Here is a 25,139-nt window from a genome sequence, read left to right as displayed (position 1 = left end):
GAAAATTTAAAACTTTAAAACTTTAAAATTTGAAAATTTAAAAACTTAAAATTTGAAGATTAAAAAGTTAAAATATTACAAATTTAAATTTTAAAAACATTGAAAATTTGAAAATTCAAAAAGTTTTAAATTTTAAAATTCAAACACCATTTAAAATTTGAAAATTCAAAAAATTAAAATTTGAAATTTCAAAAACTTATAATTTAAAAATTTAATATTTGAAAATTTGAAAATTCAAGATTTGAAAATTTAAAAACTTAAAATTTAATAAAAATTTATAAAATTTTGAAAATTTTAAAAAAGTTAACTTTTTTTAACATTTAATAATATAAGTTCGAATCTTAATCAAATCAATTTTTCAATTTTAGCAAAATTTTAAACGGTTTTTAACAATTCAAAAATCTAAAAAATATTCAAATTTTTTCCATGAGTGCACAAATTTATGACTTAACTGACATGCTCTAGGTGTTTATGGAAGATATATATTAAAAAAATTAAATAAAGATATATTTTAACCTTAGATTATTGCCTGCTGAAACGAGGGGATCATTTGGGAGAATGATTATTCATAAATTTCCTTTAATTCCTATGCGACTGACTATGTTGTTGGCCATTAAGACTTAATATGTAGATATGGGAAACGGGAAAAAAGAAGAAAATTATTAAATTCAGCAAGATCATATAAATTCTGATATGTAAATGAGTCTATGACTGGTCGTTTTGGATGATAATTAAAATGTTTTTGTATAGTTTATTCCTGATAAAATGCACGAAACTGTGACACAGCCATAATTATTATTAAGAGTTCAACGCTTTCAGCTTCAGTCTCTGTAATTCCTTTTCATTAAATGGAAATTATTTCTGACAGAAGCACAATGTGCTTAATTCTATTCACAAAATTTTGTTATTAAAGTGAGCGAATAAAAACATGATTTTAATGCATGACGATCAGCTTGTCAAGAAAAGATAGTCCGAATCACCTCCGGGGCAATTCTTTCTATTAACTTACACTTTCTGACAAAATCAAGTTTGATCTTCAAAGATTTCTGTGCATGTAAATATAAGATTTTTAGTACAATATTTGAAAATATGAGCTTAATCAAGTAATTTGTCCGTCGGTCGATCGGCTGCCGATACAAAATTGTTGACCAGACACTACAGAGTTTTGTGCGATCAGTTTTATCGTGTTTTCGGTCAATCATCTCTAAATTCGATAATTAAATATTTCAATTTCATTTGTAAACGTACCTGAAGTTGGCTGCAAATGTAAAATTTTACTCAAAATTTGAATTTGCAATATCCGTTACAAATATTTTTTTCTTTGATTAACAAATTTTAACAGAAAATTTTCGAATTTTTCAAAACCGTTAGTAAATTTGAATTCTCAAAAACCGTTAATCAACCAATTTTCGATTGTTGTGACAAAAATGCGCTAAAATGACTCGATAAGACGAATACATCTTTAATTTCTTCTTTTCGATACCTCATGAGATATAAATCAAGCAAGCAAGCTTGAGAGAAATGAAAAATTCCCTTAATTATACTCTCGTGCACACAACAAATGAAGTTTAAATATTATAATTGCTACTTCTTGTTGATTGAGATTTTGAAGAGAAAAAAAAGGCAATTGTTGGAATATAATATTTTTTTGAGGAACTATGTAAACGGTTACATTCGTTCTCTTCTGGGAATGAATGGCAAAAATCACATAAAAACTTCATAAACATCATGTAAAGTCTGTGTTTATATATTATTTTTTCCTCTGTTCTCTTTTTTTATGGTAAATCCACATTTAAGTATGTTTAGCATGTGCCCGCTTGCGCTTCTAATGATTTAAAAATTTATATTTTTTTTAAAAAGCGTTTGTTGTGCGAATGAATGGAAAATGACTCAAATGAGCGATTACTCAAATTGATGCTGTCATCTGCTAGTGCTTTTGACATGCATATCTGCTACATATTCTTAACACAGAACATCTATTGAGTTTGTAAATATATCTTTTTCTCCTTTATGTTACATAAGGGGGATGCAAGACTTCAAGAGAAAAAAAATCATTTGTTGAATATTTGTTTACGTTTCCATGTCGTGTTATTGAGTAAATAATGCATCAACATGAGCCATTCAATCTCTCTTTTAAAGAAAATTTTCTCTTTATTCCAATGAAAATTATTTGTTATTTTCTAAAAAATAAACATACAGTTTTGATTGTTAGAACATAAAAGAGTTTCTAGTTAAGGAAGTTCTTAAATCAACTTTATTACAAATATGAAGAATTAATGATGTTATTTAAGGAGAAAGAGTTGTTGTTTTATTGACATTGTAGGCTGGCACCTCTTTAAACTAAACTTATTACTAACACATGACTTAATACAAACAAAAAGAGAAGAGAGGAAATAAATTTTTTAATTAAATTGCAAATATGAACAAGTGGCTTTTATGTCTAGTATTTATAAAATGTATGTAAGCTAGCCGTTAATTGCATTATAAAATTACTTGAGTTTCATTTGTAAGAAGTCTTAGTGCAAAGTTCTTTATTGAAAAAAAAAAGTTTTTAATTAATATTATTGACTATTGAAATTCGATTCATAGCTTATTATGAAACCAAAGTGTCAATTTTGTTGATTTAAGTTTGTGTAGACTCACCTTTTTAAGTTGTTTTTCTTGATTTTCTGTCTTAGCTGTTTGTCTTTCTGATTTTCACGATGTTTTCACTAATTTTTCTGATATCAAAAGCTATTGAGGCTTAAAATTGATTTCTATCTACCGTTATTGGATCTTTTGAATCTCTTATCGCTGGTATCAGTTGCAGTTGCTGATCGCTGACACTATTTATTGACAAAAAATACAAATTTCCAATGTTTGCTCTTCAAAATTCAATAAAAAACTTAAATGACAACAAGGGTCAAGCAACTATGTCAACAATAAATATCATTCAAATTAGAAATGACCGTTATCAAAAATACATAGAAAATCAAACTTTGATTCGTAATTGTATGTTTATAATGAAATCTGAAGACTTCTTCAGGAGTGTTTCATGTAAACAAGCCAACAATATCAAGTTTCTTATTTTTCTAACATTTCAACATCAAGATTCTAGATAAAAATTCTCCAAAAGTAGTTAACAATTTGTTTATTCAGTTTTTTATGTGCTCATTAAACTTCTATTTCTTTTATTATATCTTCTCCCTTAATTGAACAACTTATCAAGTATAAAAAAAATTACGAGTGCACATAATGAAAAAGAAGCCTCAAAAATGATTAATGCACAATGCCTCAAGTGGCTTCTGTTTTAATCCCTATGACTTCTTCATTATCTTTTTCGTTCATATTCTTGAACTTTGTGAAAAGTTAAAAAAAAAGTTAGCAGCATAACAAGAACATCTAAAAAAAAAACAACAAGAACCAGAGATTGTTAATTAAACGCCACAAAAAGACATTAAAATTTATAAGTTGTTTATTCATGCATTATTTGAGATTCAAATTTATTTTCGAGTGCATATAAAGAGCAGCAGAATAAAAATTACAAATTTCATTATGGCTTAAAATTAAATTTCAGTATTCACTTAACGGGGTGACAAAGAATTGAATTTAATTTATATTTATGTGAGACATGAAAAGAGAACTTCTCTCTCTTTTTTTGATTTATTTCATTATTCTACTGTTCGACATGATTCAAATATGTACATGTGCAGGGGTGTAGTTAGACAGACATTTGGGGTTGATTTCTATGAGACCGATGTATAACGGTATGGCATTAACACTTCAAAGGAACAGTCATGAATAGAATAAATCGGTTATTGGATCAAAAATCCGGCTCTTGGATGGCGTGACTCTGACTTGGATCTGGATTCAGAGTAAATCCGGTAAACTGTCAATATCACGCCGACCTGGTACCGGATTTTGATTCATTTAACCGACTTGTGACATTCGGGTGTGTAATGGCATGTCTAGCATGGTAAATTGGTAAACCTAGAACATCGAAAATGCACCCAAATTCCCAAATTCAACTAGAATTTCCCTGGAATCGAACCCGGGTCGTTTGGATCAACTTAGGATCGATTGACCGACACTCTAACCACTACATCAATCCTGATTTGTCTCTGCTTATTGCTAAATCACTAATCTCCATACAAACTCCTCCTAACTACACCTCTGACAGCATATACATAAATACGTCAAGAGTCATTAAATTCAGGGATCTCATTTTACTTCCATAGAACATGAAACAAAAAGATTTAATTTACGTGATAACTTCACTTTATTAGGTTTTATTGAAATCAACAATAGATTTATAATATTTGGAGTGGAATAAAGTGGCATTTTAATGAAATGTTACGAAATATGATGATAAAGCATGTTAAGTCCTAAAAGTCATATTGCTCATAAAAACTTCCCTAACGCTAAATTGAGTGAAGTAAATTGTGTGTCCTATTTACGCACACAATTAAAGGCCAGTCTTATTAAATATTTCTGAACTACTTGCTCACAATTTCATGTGGAAATCCATAAAATTTTCATAACATTGAAGAACAAAAAAAAGTCAATAATTTTCAGTTCTCATTTGGTTATAGAGTTGAATATCCTTTTTCAAGGCCATTCAAAGTCGCTAGAGCGTGGAAAAGAAAAAGGAACAAATGTAAAATGAGATTCTGTACCTTTTCTTGCGTACGACATTTTTTGTAATCGAAAAATTTTCTCTTCCTCATTTTAAAATTTTATCATGTCGGCAATGTTTTTACAGTGAATAATGTTATCGAGGGTTCTTCAGGCTTTATAACTTTTTCACAACAACAACAAAAAAAAGAGAAATTTTTCATTATTCTAATTCATTGAATCCATTTTTATATGCGATTTATCATTAGACACATTACTACATTACTATAGCAATGAAATTAAAAATCTAGTATTAGGGGTTGTGTGGAAATGATGTCCATTGATTCTATGAACTACTCTTGAATGGCATACTACGGCAAATTTCCGAATATCATCGAAATAAGAGGCTTTGGTAACTTCAGAGTGTCTTCACGTCATTTTTGGTAATTCCATCAACACGTGAGGTGAACGATGCGTGGAACTTACATCTAGACGTTCGAAACCAGAGTGTCAAAAAAAAGTTCTAAACAAACTTCTCATTTACAAGCTAGTCGCGAGACTCAGCGGTGTCCTATTAAATATGCAAATTTATGGAAGGTCACTTAGGTTCAGATTCATAAATGAGGAGAATGGATCGCAATTACTCAATCGAAAGTATAGATGTAAAATTGGCATTTGTTGACCAATTCGTGAAATGTCAAGTTTATAACATTTTACTTCCTTACTTCGTTGGCTGGACGAATCAATTGTTATCTATGATTTGCCATACGTATTATGTAAATTTTGCTTTATTGATTGTAACCGCAAAACAAAGTAAAAATCACAATACAATATGTATCGACAGCTCCTTTTCATGAAATGTTCGAATGCCGACTAGATCTATTGCAATTTAACATCAATATTCTGGAAGATTGTATAGACTTAAGAGTTGGTCTGCTCTTAACAGATGACAAAAGAATTCTCATATGATACCTAGATAGTCTTTTTGAGTACACAACTATTATAGACGATCCTAAAGGACGTTTTTGCTTTTCCCAACTCTGCACGCTGTATGGCCCAGGTTATATCAATACAACGTTCCTAGTCACAATTTGTGAGTCGCGAATCATACAAATCGAGTTGGTATGACTAGAACTGCGAAAAAGCATCCGAATCCAACTAGACTTTTTCTGGGCTTGAACTCGGGTCGTTAGAACGGTAGTGCGACGCTCTAACTACTTGACCATTGCCGCTTTTTCGCTGCTCTCAACTCCGAATGCTATGAATGAAATTTGAGTCGACTTCGAATTCTGTATATTACAATTCCAATAACCCAATCAACATCACTTCCGTACAATCCCCAAATAAAACTTAAAATACAATAAGTGTGCACAACGATGTAACTAGCACCCTCCTCTCATGAGATAATATAAATTTTTATATATCTAAATTTATGATTTCGCATTCAATATTATTAAAATTACTTTACCATCGTCCCTAAACTTGAATCACAATGAATTCTAACGACATAATCGAGAATAAAGAAGAAATTTTTTTCCAATTTTATGCTCCTTTCGATGCCTTGAATTATAAATTTATGAATTTAATTTTTTGGAATTAATTAGATCACGGTATATGGCAGTGCTGTCTAAATTGTAAGCAGCGGGACACTAGAGTGCTGTTGAACATTTTTTGAAAATGTCATGAACCGTTAAGAATCTCAATTGGTTTATACGGCTAGTTAAGTAAGTTAATAAGCCATGAACCGTATGTCGTGTACGGTTTTGGTCGAGGAATCCCACTGAGTAAGGATTTACGATGCTGAGACCGAGACCAAGACTTCCGTGGTAGTGTAGACAAATTCTCGAGACCGAGACTTCGGGAAACCTTCCCACCAAGGTGTGCCATGACCCAAAACAGTTAAGACAGCACTGCCATAAAGCATACATAGCATACATCTAAGAAATCTAATTTACTTTTTTGTAACTCATGAGGTTAATGGCTCCGCAATGTGTCATGTACGAAGAAACTTTTTGCATTAACACATAGTCACAGGAAATAAGAATAATAAGAAGAAAAGGGTGTTTTAAAGGAATTTTTAATCAGTTCCATCAAATATTTAAACATGAAAATTCCGGGTAGATTTTGGATATAAAATTCTTTAATTTCTTCGACAAACAAATGACACGAAATGTTTAAATAAACTTTGCATAAAGAATTGTGATTTAGATTTTCGGTTCATGAGCAAATAATTGTAACATGTGCTGCATCTAATCCCTTTTCTTTTTTTTTATCAGGCTGTGCAAGAGAGAGGCTGGAAATTTAATATTTTTTTGCGTTTAAAATGCATAGAATTTTGACTATTCCTGAAAAAGGTCATGAAGTAGGGGAGAAATTTCATCTCATCCCTAACATACAGCATACGATTCTCGAGGGGAAACCTTTCTATTAAAATAGATAGCTTCGATGGCTTAAGTTTTTAAGAACTGAGTAAATATTCTAGAAGGAAACGACTTTCATATTCACATAATAATTCATTTTGTGAGATTCTTCGTTACTGACAGGTGATTTGGGAATGAAAATTCATCTTCTTCCTGTAAATCAGTGAGGGATTGATGCAGGGCCTTCATGAATAAAATATGTCGAAAAATGAGGATGCAACAATATTACCTATTATCATTAAATTATTGTTTATTTAGTTATGTTTGAGCAATTTTGGGAAAGAAGACAGTGTTGGAAATCGGAACCAAGATTCTCAGTATGGGACAGTGTTGTTCAAACGGTGTGCCGCGGTATGCCGAATTTTTTGGAAATTTTATAAACCGTAACCCATGTGTGATTTCGGTAGTGGCTACCATCAAGCAACCGCAACTCATGTGCGCTGTTTCGGTCGTGTCTTACCACCTAGGTGCTAGTTTGAACAACACTGGTATAGACAATTGATTATTATTGTGATCAAAATACAATCAAGTAGTTCATGTATAACGCTAAGTCTTATGATCTTACTGAAGAAATAATGGATGGTAAAACTCAGACAATATCCGGGGATTCAAATATACAATTCAGATGGAATCGTTGCACTGGATGACCAAAATAGATCAAATATCTTAAAATTTTCCATAATCTGGTCTTAGATAAGTCAGATTGTTGTCACAAATCAGTGATGAGTCTAGCAGAAAAAGGATAAATCTTAAAAACGGATCCCGAATGGGATTCGAACTCATGCCCTACAATTTCTAGTCGCATTTGAGCCGCATGCTCCTAGCACTGACCTATCGGTGGTTACTCAACTATTTGACAAAGTTCTATATATGAATCTTCCCTAAACACTTGAAAAGGTAACCCTAGAATCACCAGAGTGTTGTGGCACATAGGTTGCGCACTACTGTCATACCAATAGTTGATCCCTGACCTAAGGCAAATCGATCGCTTTTAAGTACGGTAGTGGTATTTCTATACAATCAAACCATGCCCTTCGACTCTTAGGGCAGATGACTTAGTTCCAATTCAGACCCATCCAACAATATCCAACCCTGACATCAAAATAAGTAGTGAATTGATTGCATCCAATAATAGAAACATTTTTCATGATGGCAACAATGTGCAGACATTAGAAATAGGGGTACATTTACTGCAACATTAGTTCAATATCTAAATACATTTATTGAGCATCATGATAGCGAGAAATTGATCATTGTTATGTGCATAGCGGGGAATTATAAAGATATTCTTGGGCACTCATTTCCACTTCTCATTCCATTCCTATAAGTTTTTAATCTAATCTATCCTATTTTTCAATATTATTTATGCTGCCTGACGATTGCATTAAGCCAAGTGTGTTCTAAGGGGGGTGAAAATGTGCATTTTTTGTATATGTATGCCTCTTGCAGTCGAAGTAGGGATGACTCTATTGTTACCAAAAATCGAACCCTAATCTGACGTTTTCTTATTCACTACATGATACTTTCTATATATACATAGTGGTCGAATGTAACTTGAAGTTGCAATTGAAAGGGAAATTTTTATTGTTATTGCCAATATTTCAATTTTCTATGATTTACTTCCTTGTTCATGTATTCCACAAATAAAACACATTTTTGCTGCCACTTTTAGTTTTGTATCTAATTTAATTTAACAACAAAAAAGAGACTCCTGCCCTTTACTATCCTCATGTATATACATAGATATTATAACATGTAAGGCATCAACTATTTTTGTAGCAGTGGTGGACAATCTGTGTGCCGCGGTACACCTTGGTGATAATTGACCTGACAATTGGTCTGATGATTGTCCTTGTTCGAAACCGTACACGACATATGGTTCATGACATATCCAAAAATCCAAGAGTCACACTTGAGTGCCGCAGCACACAGGTTATCCACCACTATTTCCAAAGCATTAACCTAAATACGTTACCATTTTTTAAGGGATTAAAGGCATAATGCTATAATTTGCTTCTGTATTCTGTTTCGATACTTTCAGCAAGTAAATAAATAATGAAATTCTATTTCTATTGCGTATAATTATCGCATCGCGGCCTTTTTTACAGCTACAAAGAAGAAAATAAAGTTCTAAAAATAATTTTTACTTTGATTCTTCCTTCATTTATGCGTTCTGGTTCTGTAATTTCTTTTAATCGAAAAGTTTTACTAGATTTACTATAAAGAAAGTTAGCAAAACTGATGGAAGTATTGTTTGCAAAATTTTTGGGGGGTCTGGGGTTTTAATAATTGTTGTTTACGGAACTCGAAGTCTACTTGGATTTTTCATGAAGTCAAGTCGACTTTTCCATACAAATTCGAGTGAAAAATTGCAAAATTAAGTTAAATCGACTCAATGAAAAATACGAGTCGACTTCAAGCTTTGTTTCTTTACTTACTTGCTTTGCTGACTGTTCAGATCAATTCTAACTCATGACTCATGACATTCCTAAGCAACGTCTGCAGTTGATTGCCGCTTGATTGCACAATTCTGTCGTCAATTCTTATTTTCTTCTCAAATGCAATTAGTTTTAGACAGTTTGTTGAACAGCATGAGACAATTCACATCTTGTCACTAACACTGCGACTTAATGACGTTCGAGGCGGAATGCTATTTTGTTTTAGTTTCAAATTTTCCGAAATTGAACATTTTTGACTTTTTAAAATCAGGTTACTTTGATTAAATTTTAGTTCAAATTTCAAAATTTCAAACCAAGGACCTACTAAATCAACGATCCGTTACTGAAAATATTTGAATTTTCAAAAAATCAAAATCAGGTTACTTTGATCAAATTTTAAATTTCAATTTAAATTTGAATTGCAAATTTCAATTTGGTGTGAATGTGATTTTCAAACCAAAGACCCCCTTTATAAAAAGAACCGCGAAAGTAATGAAGCATTCAGATAAGAATAGAACGTCCCGTGAGCATGAAAGGGCGGTAAAACGATAAAAATATAAATAGGGACGAAAATCATTGAATTTATTTTAATTTGAATATTTTCTCAAAGGTTTCTTTAATAATTTTTCCTTCTTTATTTTAATCTCATTATAGATCTGCATTGTGACTTATGTTTTATGATGAAAATTAATTTCGACAACGAGCGTACATAAGAATTTTAATTAAAAATGTAAGTATATGAATGAATAATTTTAAAAACGCAGCAAAATTATAAATATAACTTTTTGTAATTTATTTCCAGTTTTACAAAGTCAGCATGATGAGGTGCTCATGGCATCGTTCGATGTCATTTGGCACGTTACTGCTACTTCTTCTTTCATTCATATCGTTAGCATTATCACAGATTCTATCGAATGATGTAAATCGCTATAATACAGAGAGGAATGATAGGAACTACGATCAAATTTCAACTCAGGCATATCGAGCGAATATTAATGATGATCTCGACCAAAAGACGCCAAATTATCGAGATACATTTGGAAATTCAATAGATAATAATCCATTTAGTTCAGGGCGTGATTTCGATCAGCGGCAGTCTAGTCGAGAGCGTGAAAGAGACCGAGAGAGAGATAGAGACAGGAATAGACCAAGAAATCGCGATAGAACTAATATTGGAACATCATTTAACAGAAATCCACTATTTGATCAGAGTCTTAACAATCCACTCATCCATGATGCAACATACTTTGTTATTGCATCCAAAATGGTCAGACCAAATCAAATTTATCGCGTGTTCGTTTCCGTCTTCATTGAAAGTGAAGATCCAATTACCGTTCGTGCATCAATCTCACGTGATGGAGTTGAAATGAGTTCTGATTCACAAATTATCAAGACTGGTGAACCGGAAACACTTTTAATGAAAGTACCACCAACAACCGTACCTGGCGAATACAAATTAAGAGTTGAGGGAAAATATGAAAAGGCATTTGGAGGAATTGCATTCTTAAATGAAACCAAATTAACATTTTCGCAACGATCCATGACTATTTTTGTACAAACAAATAAACCTGTTTATAAACAAAATGATCTCGTACAATTCAGAGTCGTTCCAATCACAACAGAACTGAAAGGATTTGATAATGCAATTGATGTTTATATGCTGGATCCAAATCGTCACATAATGAGACGTTGGCTGTCAAGACAGTCAAATTTGGGTACGGTTAGTTTAGAGTATCAGCTATCGGATCAGCCTGTCTATGGTGAATGGATTATTCGTGTTGTAGCTCAAGGTCAGGAAGAGGAACAGAAGTTCCTAGTTGAGGAATATTATCAAACAAGATTTGAAGTTAATGTGACAATGCCTGCATTCTTTTTCGACACTGATCCTTACATGTATGGCAAGGTTATGGCCAATTTCACAAATGGATCTCCAGTTCGTGGTAATTTGACATTGCGTGCTATTATTCGGCCAATTGGATTCTTTAATCCAAAAAATATCAATCAACAGTTTCGAGTCTGGAATTTAGGATATGAGCCAGAAGAAGATCCAAGAAATCCACGATTCGACAGCTACAAGAGGACGATCTATAACTACAATACAGAACTGTACTCAGGAAAGCCTGGATTTAGCATCAACAATCCATTCTCGAATAACTATGGCAATACCAACAACAATTACAATCCAACAAACCCTTACTCACCGGCTATTGATCAAAGCACAGACCAGAGATATATCGGTACTGGCTATCAAGATCAATATGTTGTTGAAACTCATTACAATTTCGATGAAGAATGGCCATTCTGGATTGACAAACCTGAATATACATCATATTCATACAGTGACCGTTATGGAGAGCATTATGGAAATCGATTGCCGTACTTAAGATTCTTTAATGGAACATTTGACTTCAAATATCCAATGCATGAACTGAAGAATATTGTACCAAGTCTGGCAAACATGGAAATCTTGGTGATTGCTCGAGTCGGTGAGAAATTCTATGATGAAATTATTGAAGGATATTCCATCGCCCGTGTGTATAATTCATCCATTAAAGTCTCATTTATGGGTGGATCTCCTCAAATTATTAAGCCAATGATGCCAATGACAACATATATTGTAGCTGAATATCACGACGGATCAAAGCTTCCAATTGAGAATTACTATCAATCAGTTATGGAAGTGTCAGGACGTGTTGAGAGCAGAAATGGTGGAAGTCGAGACTATCCATTGACAATCTTACCAATGACTGGACAGCCTGGTGTATGGGAATTGAAAATTGATTTAAGAAATGACTTGAACCTTGGAGATGATAGGCAGAGTAAAGACTTCTTAAGAGAAGTATCTCAAGTACGACTTACCGCAAATTACATTGATCCAAGAGGTGATAGAGCACAATCAGACATTCTATTCCTATCTCATTATTCACCACAAAATAATCACATTAAAGTAACAACAAGTACAACAAATGGACGTGTCGGTGAATATATCGTATTCCATATTGAAAGTAATTTCTTCATGGAAACATTCCAATATATGGTCATGTCCAAAGGTATGATATTAACGACTGGAATTGAGTCATATAAAGACGGAGTCAAAACAATGTCAGTTACATTAAGTGCTGAAATGGCACCGGTTGCAACAATGGTCGTGTGGAATATTGGACAATTTGGACATATAGTCGCTGACAGTATTACTTTCCCTGTAAATGGTATCTCAAGGAACAACTTTACAGTCTATATTAACAACAGAAAGCACAGAACAGGTGAAAAGGTCGAAGTTGCAATTTATGGTGAACCAGGCAGTTATGTTGGTATATCTGGTATTGATAATGCTTTCTATACCATGCAAGCTGGAAATGAATTGACATATGCTAATATTATATCCAAAATGTCAGCATTTGATGAAGATACAAATGGAACATTCGCACATAGATGGTACTCACATGAAGGTAATCCAGATGATCTAGTCTATTATCCATCATCAACTTACGGTGTAGATGCAAATCGTACATTTGAGTACATTGGTCTTGTTGTATTTACTGATGGCTTGATTCCAAGACGGCCAGGATATTGCAATATTTCTGTTGGACAGATGGAATGCTTGACAGGACGTTGTTATCCAATAGAACAACGATGTGATGGATATTTCAATTGTGACGATGGTGCTGATGAAGCAGGCTGTGACTACCACAATACAACCTTACTTGCTGAGTTCCGTAAATTCAGATTCAGTCGAATTCAGAGACACTACGACAATGTGTGGATGTGGAAGGATGTCAATATTGGTCCTCATGGTCGTTATGTATTCACACTTGACGTACCTGATATTCCTGCATTATGGATGGTATCAGCATTCAGTATAAGTCCATCACTTGGTTTCGGTATGATTCGTACACCACTCGAATATGTTGGATGTCAGCCGTTCTATATCAATGTAGAAATGCCGACCGAGTGTAGACAAGGAGAGCAAGTTGGTATTCGTGTAACTGTTTTTAACTACATGACCACAGCTGTTGAATCAACAGTTGTCTTACACGGTTCATCTGACTACAAGTTCGTACATGTTGAGGAAGATGGAATTGTTGTTTCATACAATCCGCGTACATCAATGGGTGAGCATCAATTCTTCATCTACCTTGAACCACAATCCTCAACAATTGTCTACATACCAATTGTACCAACAAGACTTGGTGACATTAAAGTCAAAGTACATGCATCAACATTACTTGGTAGTGACAGAATTGAAAGAATACTTCATGTTGAAGCTGATGGTCTTCCTCAATATCGTCATCAATCGATTCTATTGGATTTGAGTAATCGTGCATATGCTTTCCAATATATGCATGTTAATGTAACGGAAACGCCAATTATTCCATATGAAGTCGAGAGATACTACGTATATGGAAGTAATAAAGCAAAAGTATCATTAGTTGGAGATGTAGTTGGTCCAATTTTTCCAACAATGCCAGTAAATTCCTCAACGCTCATAAACTTACCCATGGAATCAGCTGAGCAGAACATGTTCAGTTTTGCCGCGAATCTTTATACAGTCATGTACATGAGATTGATTAATCAACGTAATCGACAGACAGAAAAGGAAGCATTTAAACATTTGAATATTGGCTATCAACGTCAAATGAGTTACTTAATGCCTGATGGATCATTCTCACTTTTCCGTTCGGATTGGAATCAATCAGCAAGTTCCGTATGGCTTACAGCATTCTGTGCAAGGACATTCCAAGATGCATCCTTCTATGAATGGGAAAATTTCATCTATATTGATCCAAAAGTCATGGAAAGAAATGTCGCATGGCTTTTGAGACATCAACAGCCTGAAGGTTCATTCTATGAAGTCACGTGGTTACCAGACAGAAAAGTCAATGACTCATCAAATTATAAGACTCGATACTTTACAAACACAAACAATTACAATATATCGCTTACTGCTCATGTCTTAATCACGCTGACAACGATGAAGGATTTGGCGGGAACTCTTGGATCAAAAATAGCACTTTCGCAACAGCGTGCTGTAATGTATTTGGATCAGAAACTGCTTTATCTTAAAGACTTTGGTACACCGTATGAAATAGCAATTGTCGCGTATGCCTTGATGTTAGCAAAGGCACCAAAAGCTGAATATGCATTCAATCTGCTCACAAACATCCGTCAATTTACTGGTGAATTTTCATATTGGGGAAATGAGCCACTTCCATTACCGCCAACGAAACTTGAAAACCAAAAATATTTCTCTCTACCTCGACTGCCTTACGAGTTCGATTCCCTTAATATAGAAACGACAGCCTTTGCGCTACTGACTTATGTATCACGTCAAGAAATTATGGTCGATTCCATTGTTACTTGGTTAAATGCACAACGTCTAACTGATGGAGGATGGGCATCAACACAAGATACAGCAATTGCAATGAAAGCATTAATTGAATACACAATAAGAACGCGTATTCGTGACGTATCATCATTGTCAATTACACTCGAGGCAACATCACTTCCAGGTCAAACAAAACTACTTGAAATTAATGATCGTAACATTGCTAATTTACAGAGTATAGAAGTAAGAATTTGAATGAAATTTAATTTGTGGCTGAATTTATTTAATTAAATGCTCAATTTTCAGATCCCGAATGCATGGGGTACAGTTAAAGTACAAGCTAAAGGTGCCGGTTTTGCAATCTTACAAATGTCTGTTCAATATAATGTTGATATGGAAAAATATCAAACTCCACCGCCTGTACGGTGCTTTGATTTACATACAAAAGCCATCTTTCACGGTAGGAATCAGTCGCACATTAATTACGTCAGTTGTGCAAGGTGAGATGATACATATTTGGGGATATTTATGGCAGGAGATAATGAAATTTTGTTATATTTATTTTTTAGTTGGACGAATGCAAATGAATCGGAAAGATCGGGTATGGCTGTTTTGGATGTCACTATTCCTACTGGTTACATCATTCAACAGCAGAAACTTGATGCATATATATTGACTAAACGTGTTAGAAATTTACAAAGAGCAAAGTTTGCTGAGAAGAAAGTTCTGTTTTATTTCGACTATGTAAGTTCATTGATTATTTTGAATAGTTGAATTGGGTTTGAGGGGTCCTCTGTAAATGATGGGAATTGAAAGATTAGCTTATGATTGTGTTCTGGATATAGCTTAACCTCAGTCAATCTCCAGTTTAAAGAGGGCGAGTTTGGGGAGAGAGAAGAGGAATGGGAATGGGGAGAGAGAAGGGGAATGGGAATGGGGAGAGAGAAGAAGAATGGGAATGGGGAGAGAGAAAGGGAATGGGAATGGGGAGAGAGAAGGGGAATGGGAATGGGGAGAGAAGAGGAATGGGAATGGGAAGAGAGAGAAGAAGAATGGGAATGGGGAGAGAGAAAGGGAATGGGAATGGGGAGAGAGAAGAGGAATGGGAATGGGGAGAGATTGAAGGAGAATGGGAATGGGGAGAGAGATAGAGAATGGGAATGGGGAGAGAGAAGGGGAATGGGGAGAGAGAGAAGAGGAAATGGGGAGAGAGAAGGAGAGGGGGAATGGGGAGAGAGAGAGAGAGAGAGAGAGGAGAGTGGGAATGGTGAGAGAGAGAATGGGAATGGGAAGAGAGAGAGGGGAATGGGAATGGGGACAGAGAAGGGTAATGGGAATGGGGAGAGAGAAGGAGAATGGGTATGGGGAGAGAGGAGAATGGGAATGGGGGAGAGAGAGAATGGGAATGGGGACAGAGAAGGAGAATGGGAATGGGGAGAGAGAAGGGTAATGGGAATGGGGGAGAGAAGGAGAATAGGGGCAGAGAGTGAGAATGGGGAGAGAGAGAAGGAGAGTGGGAATGGGGAGAGCGAGAAGGGGAGAGGGAAAGGAATGGGTAGAGACAAGGGGAATGGGAATGGGGAGAGGGAAAGGAAAATAGATTGGGGTTTGGGTCGCCCCTCCTATACATGCTATTCATCACTTAGGAACAAATCCCATAATCTAATTTGTATTTCCAGCTTGACGATGAACCAACCTGTGTAAATTTCACAGTCGAGAGATGGCTTCCGGTTGCTAACATGTCTAGGTATTTACCTATTCGTGTTTATGACTATTATGCTCCAGGTATTATTTCCCATTCATTAATAATTCATAACAACAGCATTGATAAACATTTATTTATTGTATTTCCAGAACGCTTTAATGAAACGATATTTGACTCACTGCCTACATATTTACTAAATATTTGTGAAGTGTGCGGTAGCTCACAATGTCCATATTGTTCAATATACAACGCAGCTATAAAATCACCAATCTCATTCGTACTAATATTGACATCAGCACTTGCTGTTATATTCAGACATTATAGAATAATCAATGATATTAATTGGATTCCGCCTTGGAATATCTGGCCAGCAAACTAAGAATCGTTAAACTTGTTCACTTATTATTCGGAATTAAGGTTATCATCCTGAATTCATTTTAGGGAGAAAAAAGAATCTTTTTTTTTTATAATTTTTGCCGTCCATAAAAAATCTGGTCTACAATAATAATTTTTTTTTATATTTTTAGTACTTTTAGTTTAAAATTTTCGCATTTTTACTTTTCAATGACGAACTTTACTTACATAAATTTATAAGAAAATCGATACTTTATAAAAAATGATATATTTTCATGTAAATTTTTATAAAAAGAAATGTGCATGTGACGACTCAAGACAATTTAACTCATAATTTGGATATAAAGCATTGAGTCCAAGGTTGCGGGGGAACAACTCATTGATATTGAAGATTATTGTATGAATCTTGGATGAATTTGGGATATTTTGAGGAGTTGGTGTTGTGCTCTATGAAATCCTTAGATCTGCTCTTTTGAAATCTGCCTTACAAGTTGTGTCCATCGATATGTAGTCTAAAACCAGCTCTGTCTGGCTACCATTTTTCAATTCCCGATCTAAACGCAATATTATCTCGATTGGCAGCTTCATTGAGAGAGTAGGAACTCTGTGGCCGATGAATCCTTTGGAATCTGAGATATCAATTAAGGATTTGCCAAGGATTATATATTGTCGGCATTGCTGCAATATAACATACAACTAGTTTGGTAAAGCATGTAGTGTGACCTTTACTGTGCCACAGAGCTATCAGCCATTTATTCGGCTTTAGCGACACACCTAAGATTTTTCACAGTACACCAGAAATGAACCCAGAAGTCTAGCTTTCAACGAATTTCAAGAATCCTAAATCGGAACCAACACTTACCAGTCGACAATCCTCAACGTCAGTGTGCCGCGGAGTACATGTTGCTCATTACTGACTTAGAGAAACACCACGTCACAATTAGACATGTATTTGTTAGTGTTTATGACGATGTTTCCTAGCAACTAGAACTTCAAATGCTGAATAAATTCAGCATGAATATAAGTCTAGCTTTTAACAATCTGATTAGATTTTTCTAAATGCAAAATATGTTATCAGCCACTCCAAGCGACAAAAAGATTCCCACTTAACAACCATTCAATGTTACTTTGCATGATGTATGACGCATGTGGCTGCCTATTTCAATTTAGTAACCTTGAGGCACAGAAAAGTGATTCCCAAAAAGTTCTGGCTATTCTCCTGTCAGCAACCCCAAAATAACTCAAAAATATTCCAAATTTATCCCTAAAATTAAAAAAAAATCCACCCAATCCTCCAACCTTGGCAATGACTTAATAATACACAAGAAATCATTAAATTAGAAATTTATATATCAAAGATTTAAATGAATAAGCATAAAAAATGTTGTAGTAATGATTTCCATGAAAATTCCTGAATTTTCAAAAAAAGAAGCCTTTTCAAATTGTACAAAAACTCAAACGAAAAGCTTAATTTTATAATAACATAAATGCTGTATAGACAGGAAGGAGAATTAATAAAAATAATTTTTGTAGTAAAATTTTTATTCATGTTAAGGGTGCCTTAAAACTAAATACAAATGCACACCAACAATCTATCCACCAATAATTAAGCAATCTATTTCCAAATCCACATACTTGTTTTATTAAGGAACAGCGAATGAAAACTCATCCAACCGTCCGATTACTTATTAATCTCTATAAAACTGATTATACACAAATTATGATTATTAATTTAATGTTAATACTGTATTAGATTCTGATATGAGACAATGCTTCTTCATTAAGGATATAAAGTAGTAGAAAAAAAAAGTATTTTTGACATATTAGTGGTATTTCCTTTGTAAACTAGCAATCAATTCTAAATTAAGTAAAAAAAATGTTTTTTTTTTTATATATGTGGGGTTAATTATGAATGACGTCTGTGGGGGGGATTTAGAATCTCATTGTTATGAACCTGAACTTATTATCAGAACCGCTTTAAATATGAATCGAAAATGCCAGTCGTTACATTTAATTAATTCTTACCAATTACTTCTTAATATCAACACGGAGACATAGCGGCTCTTTAGCGACTAACGTTGTAAATGTAGTAACTTCAAATTAGGATTTCTGAGCTTCTAGCTTATTAACCACATTGGTTCTAAATCCAAAGAGTTATGTGATCAAGGTGTCGTTAGCGACAAACTTCGCGTCCACCTTAACAAATATGTTAATTTGCGATGCATCGTTGCCCTATTGACATTACAATTTGAGTGTCTCTTGAGAATGCTGCAAACCGCATTAGGTCAAAAAGTTCCATTGGGTCGCACGGTGTCGTTATAGGAAGCCCTATAATATTTGCGGTCTTTGCTCTCAAAAATATTCCGACGCATACACCTTAGAAAAAATTTCATTCCAAAAAAAATCCACCCAAAAACGTTGGCAATGATAAAAGTTTTAGTACAAAAATACTAAATTTTAAAAGTTTTCATATAAAGATTTTAAAAAAAATTATTAAATTTTAAAAAAATTTAGTAAATTTCCATAAAATTCTTTTATTAAAATTTTAATAAAACTTACTAAAAGTTTTAAGCATTTTGTTCTGTTAAAGGTTTCTTATCAAAAACTCAAACGAAAATTCGCTTAAGGTTTCAATATATTAACATAAATACTTCATAAACCTAGGCAGAAATGACTGTTACAAGTAATGATGATAATTCCCATATAAAGTTTTCATATAAAATGTTAATTCCCTTATGCGACACAAATGGTGTCACCAACAATCTATCCTTCTTTCATGAATGTAACCTTGCTAGAAATGATCTCAGTTATGACCCCAAAAGCTCACATACTTTGTTTTGCAAACCAAGTAAAAAGCATTTTTTTTTTTTTGAAAACTTCATCTTACAAAATTTTACTAATTTCTTATAAAACTTTCGAACAAATTTAATAAAAAATAATAAAAATACATTCTGATACTAATGCTTATTATTAAGGATTATTAGTAGTAAAAATTTATTAAAATTTTTGTAAACATATAAAGTGGTATTTTTTCGACTCGAATCTGGAACTGGTTTTTCGACGATGTGGAAATTTTGTAAACTAGATTTAATAATTTTTATTAAATTTAAAATAAAAGTTAGTTTTATGTATATTTGAGGGTTAACTTTTATTAAAAATTTTCATTGTACATTTTTAGTAAAATTGTTATTAACTAAAATAAGTTTTTTTCTATGAAGTGTAGGCACCCAAGAACTGCCTTAAGACACCGAAAACAGCCGTTATGCTGCCGTTAAGGTACCATTACCTTACTTCTTGTCATCAACACGGACACATTACGGCTCCTTGACGACTAAGCTTGTGTTGCTCGGGTAGTGACTTCAAATTAGGGTTTCTGAGCTTCACCATGCAGCGAACCACATTGGTTTAAATCCGCCGTCAAGGTGTAGTTAGGGCAACTTAATGTCATGCCTTTAATAAGGCGACGCATTGGTACCCTATTGACTAAATTGTGAAGCTCGGGTAATGAATTCACATTACAATTCCCGAGTGCCACAATGCTGCAAATCGCATTAGGTCGCATTGGGTTGAAATTCGCCGTCACGGTGTCGTTAGGGCAACTTCGTGACTTACTGCTATTACGGCGACGCATCGGTTCGCGATTGTACCTAACCTCATAAATAGATGGTTCATAGGTTCATACTCCAATCCATAGATCTGACTCCTTGCCTACTCCCCATCCCCACCCCCATCAGACGTCATAAGTGACCAAACCCCATAAAAATAATTTTGTAAAAATTTGACATAGAATCAACTTACTTTCGAAATAAAGTAAATAAATTTGTGGATATATAAAATGTTTCGTGAAGTTATGTTGATCAACATGAGTTCGGAATGAGAGGGTTTACCGAAAGCTGTAGAAAATCTCCATGAAGAAAGATAGTAGGACATAAGTTTTAAATGATAAATTAAATGTAAAGATGAAACTCTTTTTTGTTTTTCTCATTTTTATAGTTAGAAACATATCAATAAAGTTTTTAATAAAATTATCCAAGGACTTGTTATTGAATTGGAATTTTGCAGGTATAGGGGATATTCTCGAGTGACAGAATTGTTTTAGTGATACAGAGATGTGAAGCACAGAGTTTGAAGTCGATTTGGATTTTGAATTGAAAAAGTGAATTCCATTCAAATTCTGAGTCAACATCTAGCTCTGCGTTAAGCTCGAATAACAAAACTCAGCTAATCAATCCAAAATCCGGAATTACACCGCCAGATGCCAGAGTAACACTGGATTGGTGCTGAATTTGGTTTGAATTCAGTCGTCGAAGCCAACTTGGATCTGGATTTTTGATCGATTAACCATTTTGTGCTTTTCAGGAAGTTGCCCTGACATCTCTGTAACAACAAATAAAGAGATTCCCCACCCAAAATCTATAACTCCACTTAATCTAATCCAAATACCCAAAATCATCAAACTCAATCAAAAGAGCCTGAATGAAGCTTTTATAGTTTGGATTGTTAAACAGCGAATAACGAAACTCTTCAGCTTTTGTGGAATTAGCCAACAACAAGTCCATCTCTAAATCTTCTGAATTCTCATAAAACAAAAGTGGAACTTCACACATTGCAGCCAATACACCATTAAATCCACATTTCAAAACTTCAATATGAATGTCATGTAATGTCGGGATTTTCTTCTTATAATCCAGCGCAATAAGAACAGATTGAAGAGTTTCGTGATAAGCACGAAGTAATTTCTTACTGAATGACGTTCTTGTATCTTCTGTTAATGATCCGTAAATAAGGAAATTCAAATCAATACCAGGACTGCCAAAATATGGCATTTGAAAGTCAATAAACAGAATATCCTGAACAAGCTCATTCTCATCATATTTATAGAAAATGTTAGGAATCCACAGATCATTGTGATTGAATACTGAAAAGCTTTTTTCATCCCTAATGTAAACATCACATCCTTTATCGACTATTGTTGCTTCAAGCTTTTGCAATTTCGCAGATATTTCCTTCCATGTACTTCCCCATTCCTTTTCAGCAACAAGTCCCAAAACGCGAGTACAATTGCGATAATGAACGAGAAAATCTTGCCGTTCTGGATTCCTGGAAATTGAGCCTAAAATAGATTGAATTCTTACGTCAATATGACAATATGTTAAGCAAAAGACACAACTGTTTACCTTCAATATACGGTTCCATTATATCAGGATTTTTATCATACAAAACAGCTGAAGCAGCATGCAGTTTCGCTAATTTCACCATCAACGGTAATGATTGATCGAAATTCAATAAACGATTTCGTGGCAGAACTTTATATCCTTTATCCTTTACATCCTCAAATGCAAGCATCATTTTTGGCTCAGAAGCTGTATATAAGCAACTTGGTGCAAATTTTGTTTGGTCGTCGATGTCACTCAACTAAAATGTTATTATTATTATTTTCATTATCAGGTCTATTATTATCATTATGACTGTGATAAAGGCTCAATTGATTTACCAGTTTATCGATTTCGACAAGTAGATTACGATACGTGTGAATTTCTCTTGGATAAAGTTTATTTTGAACCATAACAAGTGTTTGGATTTCACCTTCTGGCATCACCTGATAATTGATAAATAGATATGATTAGTGGGGGTATTAAGGGGCTATTTTGGGGGTTTTAATATGGAATTTAGAAATCTGTTTCTGTATTTTTTGAATTTACACTTAAATATAATCAGAAACATCTTCTGTGCAATACACCAAAGTTGGCAGGACTCCAATGTATCCCTCCCAAAAAGTCCGGTCTCCCAAAGTCCTGTCCACTCTGCAGCACACTATAGCCATCAGGGAACCGCCAATACATAGTATTCTTACATATCACAAGTCCATTAATCGATCAGAAGTTCGGTTCTACCCTGACGTGACTCTGACTTGGTACCAGATTCGGTTTAAACCCGAAGAGTCACTTCAGTTTGGTGTCGGATTTTGGATGGATTAACCGACTTGTAGAAAGTCATGGATCGAAGTAAGTAAGTAAGTAAGTAAGTAAGTAAGTGACCGACTTGTGCTATTTGGGATTGCACTTGATATTTGAAGTTGGCAACTGTTAGCCATCTGCAAACATCATGGGGTAGGACGGTAATGAAGGAACTTATATGTCAAAACTGAGAATTTCTACGAACTTTGTGATTCGACTAGCAAAATAGCCAGATGGATAGCATTTTGTAGCAATCTTGGCTCCAATTCGAAGTAAGTAAGTAAGTAAGTAATCCATCGGCAGAACTAGGTTCAGGCGCATTCTAATATAATTATAACTAAGCTAACACTCCAACTTTTAAGTAGTTTCAAAACTCAATACTCTCCAACTCTTAAAAAAGTTCTGATTCCGCTCCTATCATTTATTCATCAAGATAACTGCAAACCGTCTAAAAGATATGGATGTGCTTTTATTGCTGCTTTAAAGTACAGCTTAGTTGCTGTTTGACGATATGGACAATAAAAATACTGAAGTATGCAATTTAGAACAGTTATCTTGGTACTTCACTAAGTGAGACAAGCAAAAAACCAAAATTTGTTGTGACCATAGATACAGAAATGTTATCAGAACCAGACTGATTCAAGTATCAGACAGCCATACATAATCTGAATCACTCTTGGTGATTAAGAAGATTCTAACATACCCTCACTTACATACTTAGCAGGCCGTAGAGATCAAGTAGAGATCCATGACTTCCCTCAGTCGGCTGAGCAACTACCAATTCCAGTTCAAAAATACCAACCCAGATGTTATAATGTTCACTGAATCAACAAGTGCATACTTAGCACTGTTTCCTTTAAAACTCCCTGAGTACCATTCCTTTATATCATGTCATATGTATGTGCACTGTCCCCGAGCAACACAAATGAAGCTATTTCCGGCATATATTGACATATGGTCATCAAACGGAATCAGTTCTAGTCCTAATGTCAATACAGGAAGTTTAGCAGAAGCTCCAATGTTCCTTCCCGTGTCAGAACTTTTTTCATTTGTGTCACTCGGGATCTAATACTTCTAACTTGCCCTAACAGGTAATGAGATCGCTTTTACGTACCATAGTGGTATTTCTGTACCATAAAAGCATGCTCTTTGCCTGTTAAGCATGCAAACTTACCTTCAATATAATCGGTTTCCTTCTTTTACACTCACTGTACTCATAATCAACATTAATCCGATACATATCACTTGCATAATTATCACCAGGCTTTGTCGCAAATTCACCCCAAAAATGTTCAACTTTAACATATCCACTGCCATTAAAATGCTTCGTAAAGATGCCTTGCAAAAAATCTAATGTTATAAATTCAGGTAATTTTAATGCCATATTGTTTATGATTTGATAAGATAATGCAAGTTTATTGTCTCGTTGAAAAAAATAAGTTAGTATAAAAAATCACTCTCCGAGGTGCTGCAAGCCTCAAAGTCAGATTACAACTGAACCGACGTTGTATATGTTATTTTGGAAATAAATAAACATGACGACTCTCTCATTTATGAACGTGTATAGATATACACCATCAACGCGTTGAGGAGGAAAAGAAAAGAAAAGAAACAGGCAGCTAAGGAACACCAAGTCTTATTAAATCTATTGTTTCTCTGATGCTTTTGTGACAAACGATGCCAAATGTTATTTGAGGAATTGAATAATGTTGCTGCTTTTATTTATATTCATCCATTGATTTATAGTTAATTCTATATAGGAATGAATTATGTTGATTTTGTGGTATTTTGGCTGGATACTCTGTGAAGAAATTCAATTTCCTGTTTCCTACCTTTTTTGTAAGGATTCAAAAACATCTCACAAAGGTAACAAAAATAACAAAATCTATGTCAATTTTAGAGCTTTAAAGCTTTTTTTTTTATATTTTTTCAAGGTTGCTGTGGATATCAGAGTTGATGATTTACTAAGAAGTGTGTGTGGGTTGTTGTATCCAATTATTCTTTATAGCAACTAATCGCAGATATCATTTTTGGGAAATTTTAAAATTATGAAACTTTGCATAATTGCTTAGCTGGAAATGTTGTTGCTGTGTGGGATTTGGGAACTATTTCATGGATGATATATCGACCAATATCAAAATGAAATCTGGTTCAAGAGGATATAAACTTCAGTTCTAGTAACTAACCTTAAAAAAATTATGATAAGCAGGATGATGAGTCATGTTGTCATCACAGTATTCTTCTTGGGTAAAAGGAACAATGTAACAGCATGTTAACATGTCAATTTCATATCTAATCCTAACAGACAAAGAGCATACTATGAGTATTCTCTAATTTGTGAACATG

General features: G+C 34.1%; 2 protein-coding genes across 2 annotated transcripts in view; one reads left to right on the top strand and one right to left on the bottom strand.

Annotated features, from left to right (window-relative positions):
* Window positions 1-17,294, top strand: part of LOC139088637 (CD109 antigen-like) — a 31,709-nt gene extending 14,415 nt beyond the window's left edge. The window contains exons 2-7 of the mRNA XM_070637895.1: window positions 10,106-10,181; window positions 10,254-15,020; window positions 15,084-15,277; window positions 15,347-15,521; window positions 16,457-16,562; window positions 16,632-17,294. Coding sequence (XP_070493996.1) covers window positions 10,269-15,020; window positions 15,084-15,277; window positions 15,347-15,521; window positions 16,457-16,562; window positions 16,632-16,861 — 5,457 coding nt within the window. The 5' untranslated portion in view covers window positions 10,106-10,181; window positions 10,254-10,268 and the 3' untranslated portion in view covers window positions 16,862-17,294. The remainder of the gene's footprint in view (window positions 1-10,105; window positions 10,182-10,253; window positions 15,021-15,083; window positions 15,278-15,346; window positions 15,522-16,456; window positions 16,563-16,631) is intronic.
* A 2,775-nt stretch (window positions 17,295-20,069) lies between these two features.
* LOC139088145 (uncharacterized) lies at window positions 20,070-24,558 on the bottom strand. The gene is made up of 4 exons (XM_070637217.1): window positions 23,968-24,558; window positions 22,331-22,435; window positions 22,014-22,251; window positions 20,070-21,949 (listed from the first exon to the last, which is right to left on the bottom strand). The coding sequence occupies exons 1-4, from the start codon at window positions 24,175-24,177 to the stop codon at window positions 21,267-21,269; spliced, it is 1,236 nt and encodes a 411-aa protein (XP_070493318.1). The 5' UTR covers window positions 24,178-24,558; the 3' UTR covers window positions 20,070-21,266.
* Window positions 24,559-25,139: the final 581 nt, after the last annotated feature.

Source organism: Chironomus tepperi, unplaced genomic scaffold, assembly GCF_022539635.2.
Source record: "Chironomus tepperi strain 1889 unplaced genomic scaffold, CSIRO-AGI_Ctep_v1 contig_12, whole genome shotgun sequence".
In the NCBI taxonomy this organism is placed as follows: domain Eukaryota; kingdom Metazoa; phylum Arthropoda; class Insecta; order Diptera; family Chironomidae; genus Chironomus; species Chironomus tepperi.
Note: the sequence above shows the minus strand (reverse complement) of the source record. Positions and strands in the feature narration are given on the sequence as shown.

Excerpts from the sequence above, each read along its gene's own strand:
- LOC139088145 (XM_070637217.1), bottom strand. The coding sequence starts at position 24,177 with ATGGCATTAAAATTACCTGAATTTATAACATTAGATTTTTTGCAAGGC. Across the intron at positions 22,436-23,967 it reads GGAAACCGATTATATTGAAG|GTGATGCCAGAAGGTGAAAT; the intron begins GTAAGTTTGCAT and ends ATCAATTATCAG. Across the intron at positions 22,252-22,330 it reads TTGTCGAAATCGATAAACTG|TTGAGTGACATCGACGACCA; the intron begins GTAAATCAATTG and ends ATAACATTTTAG.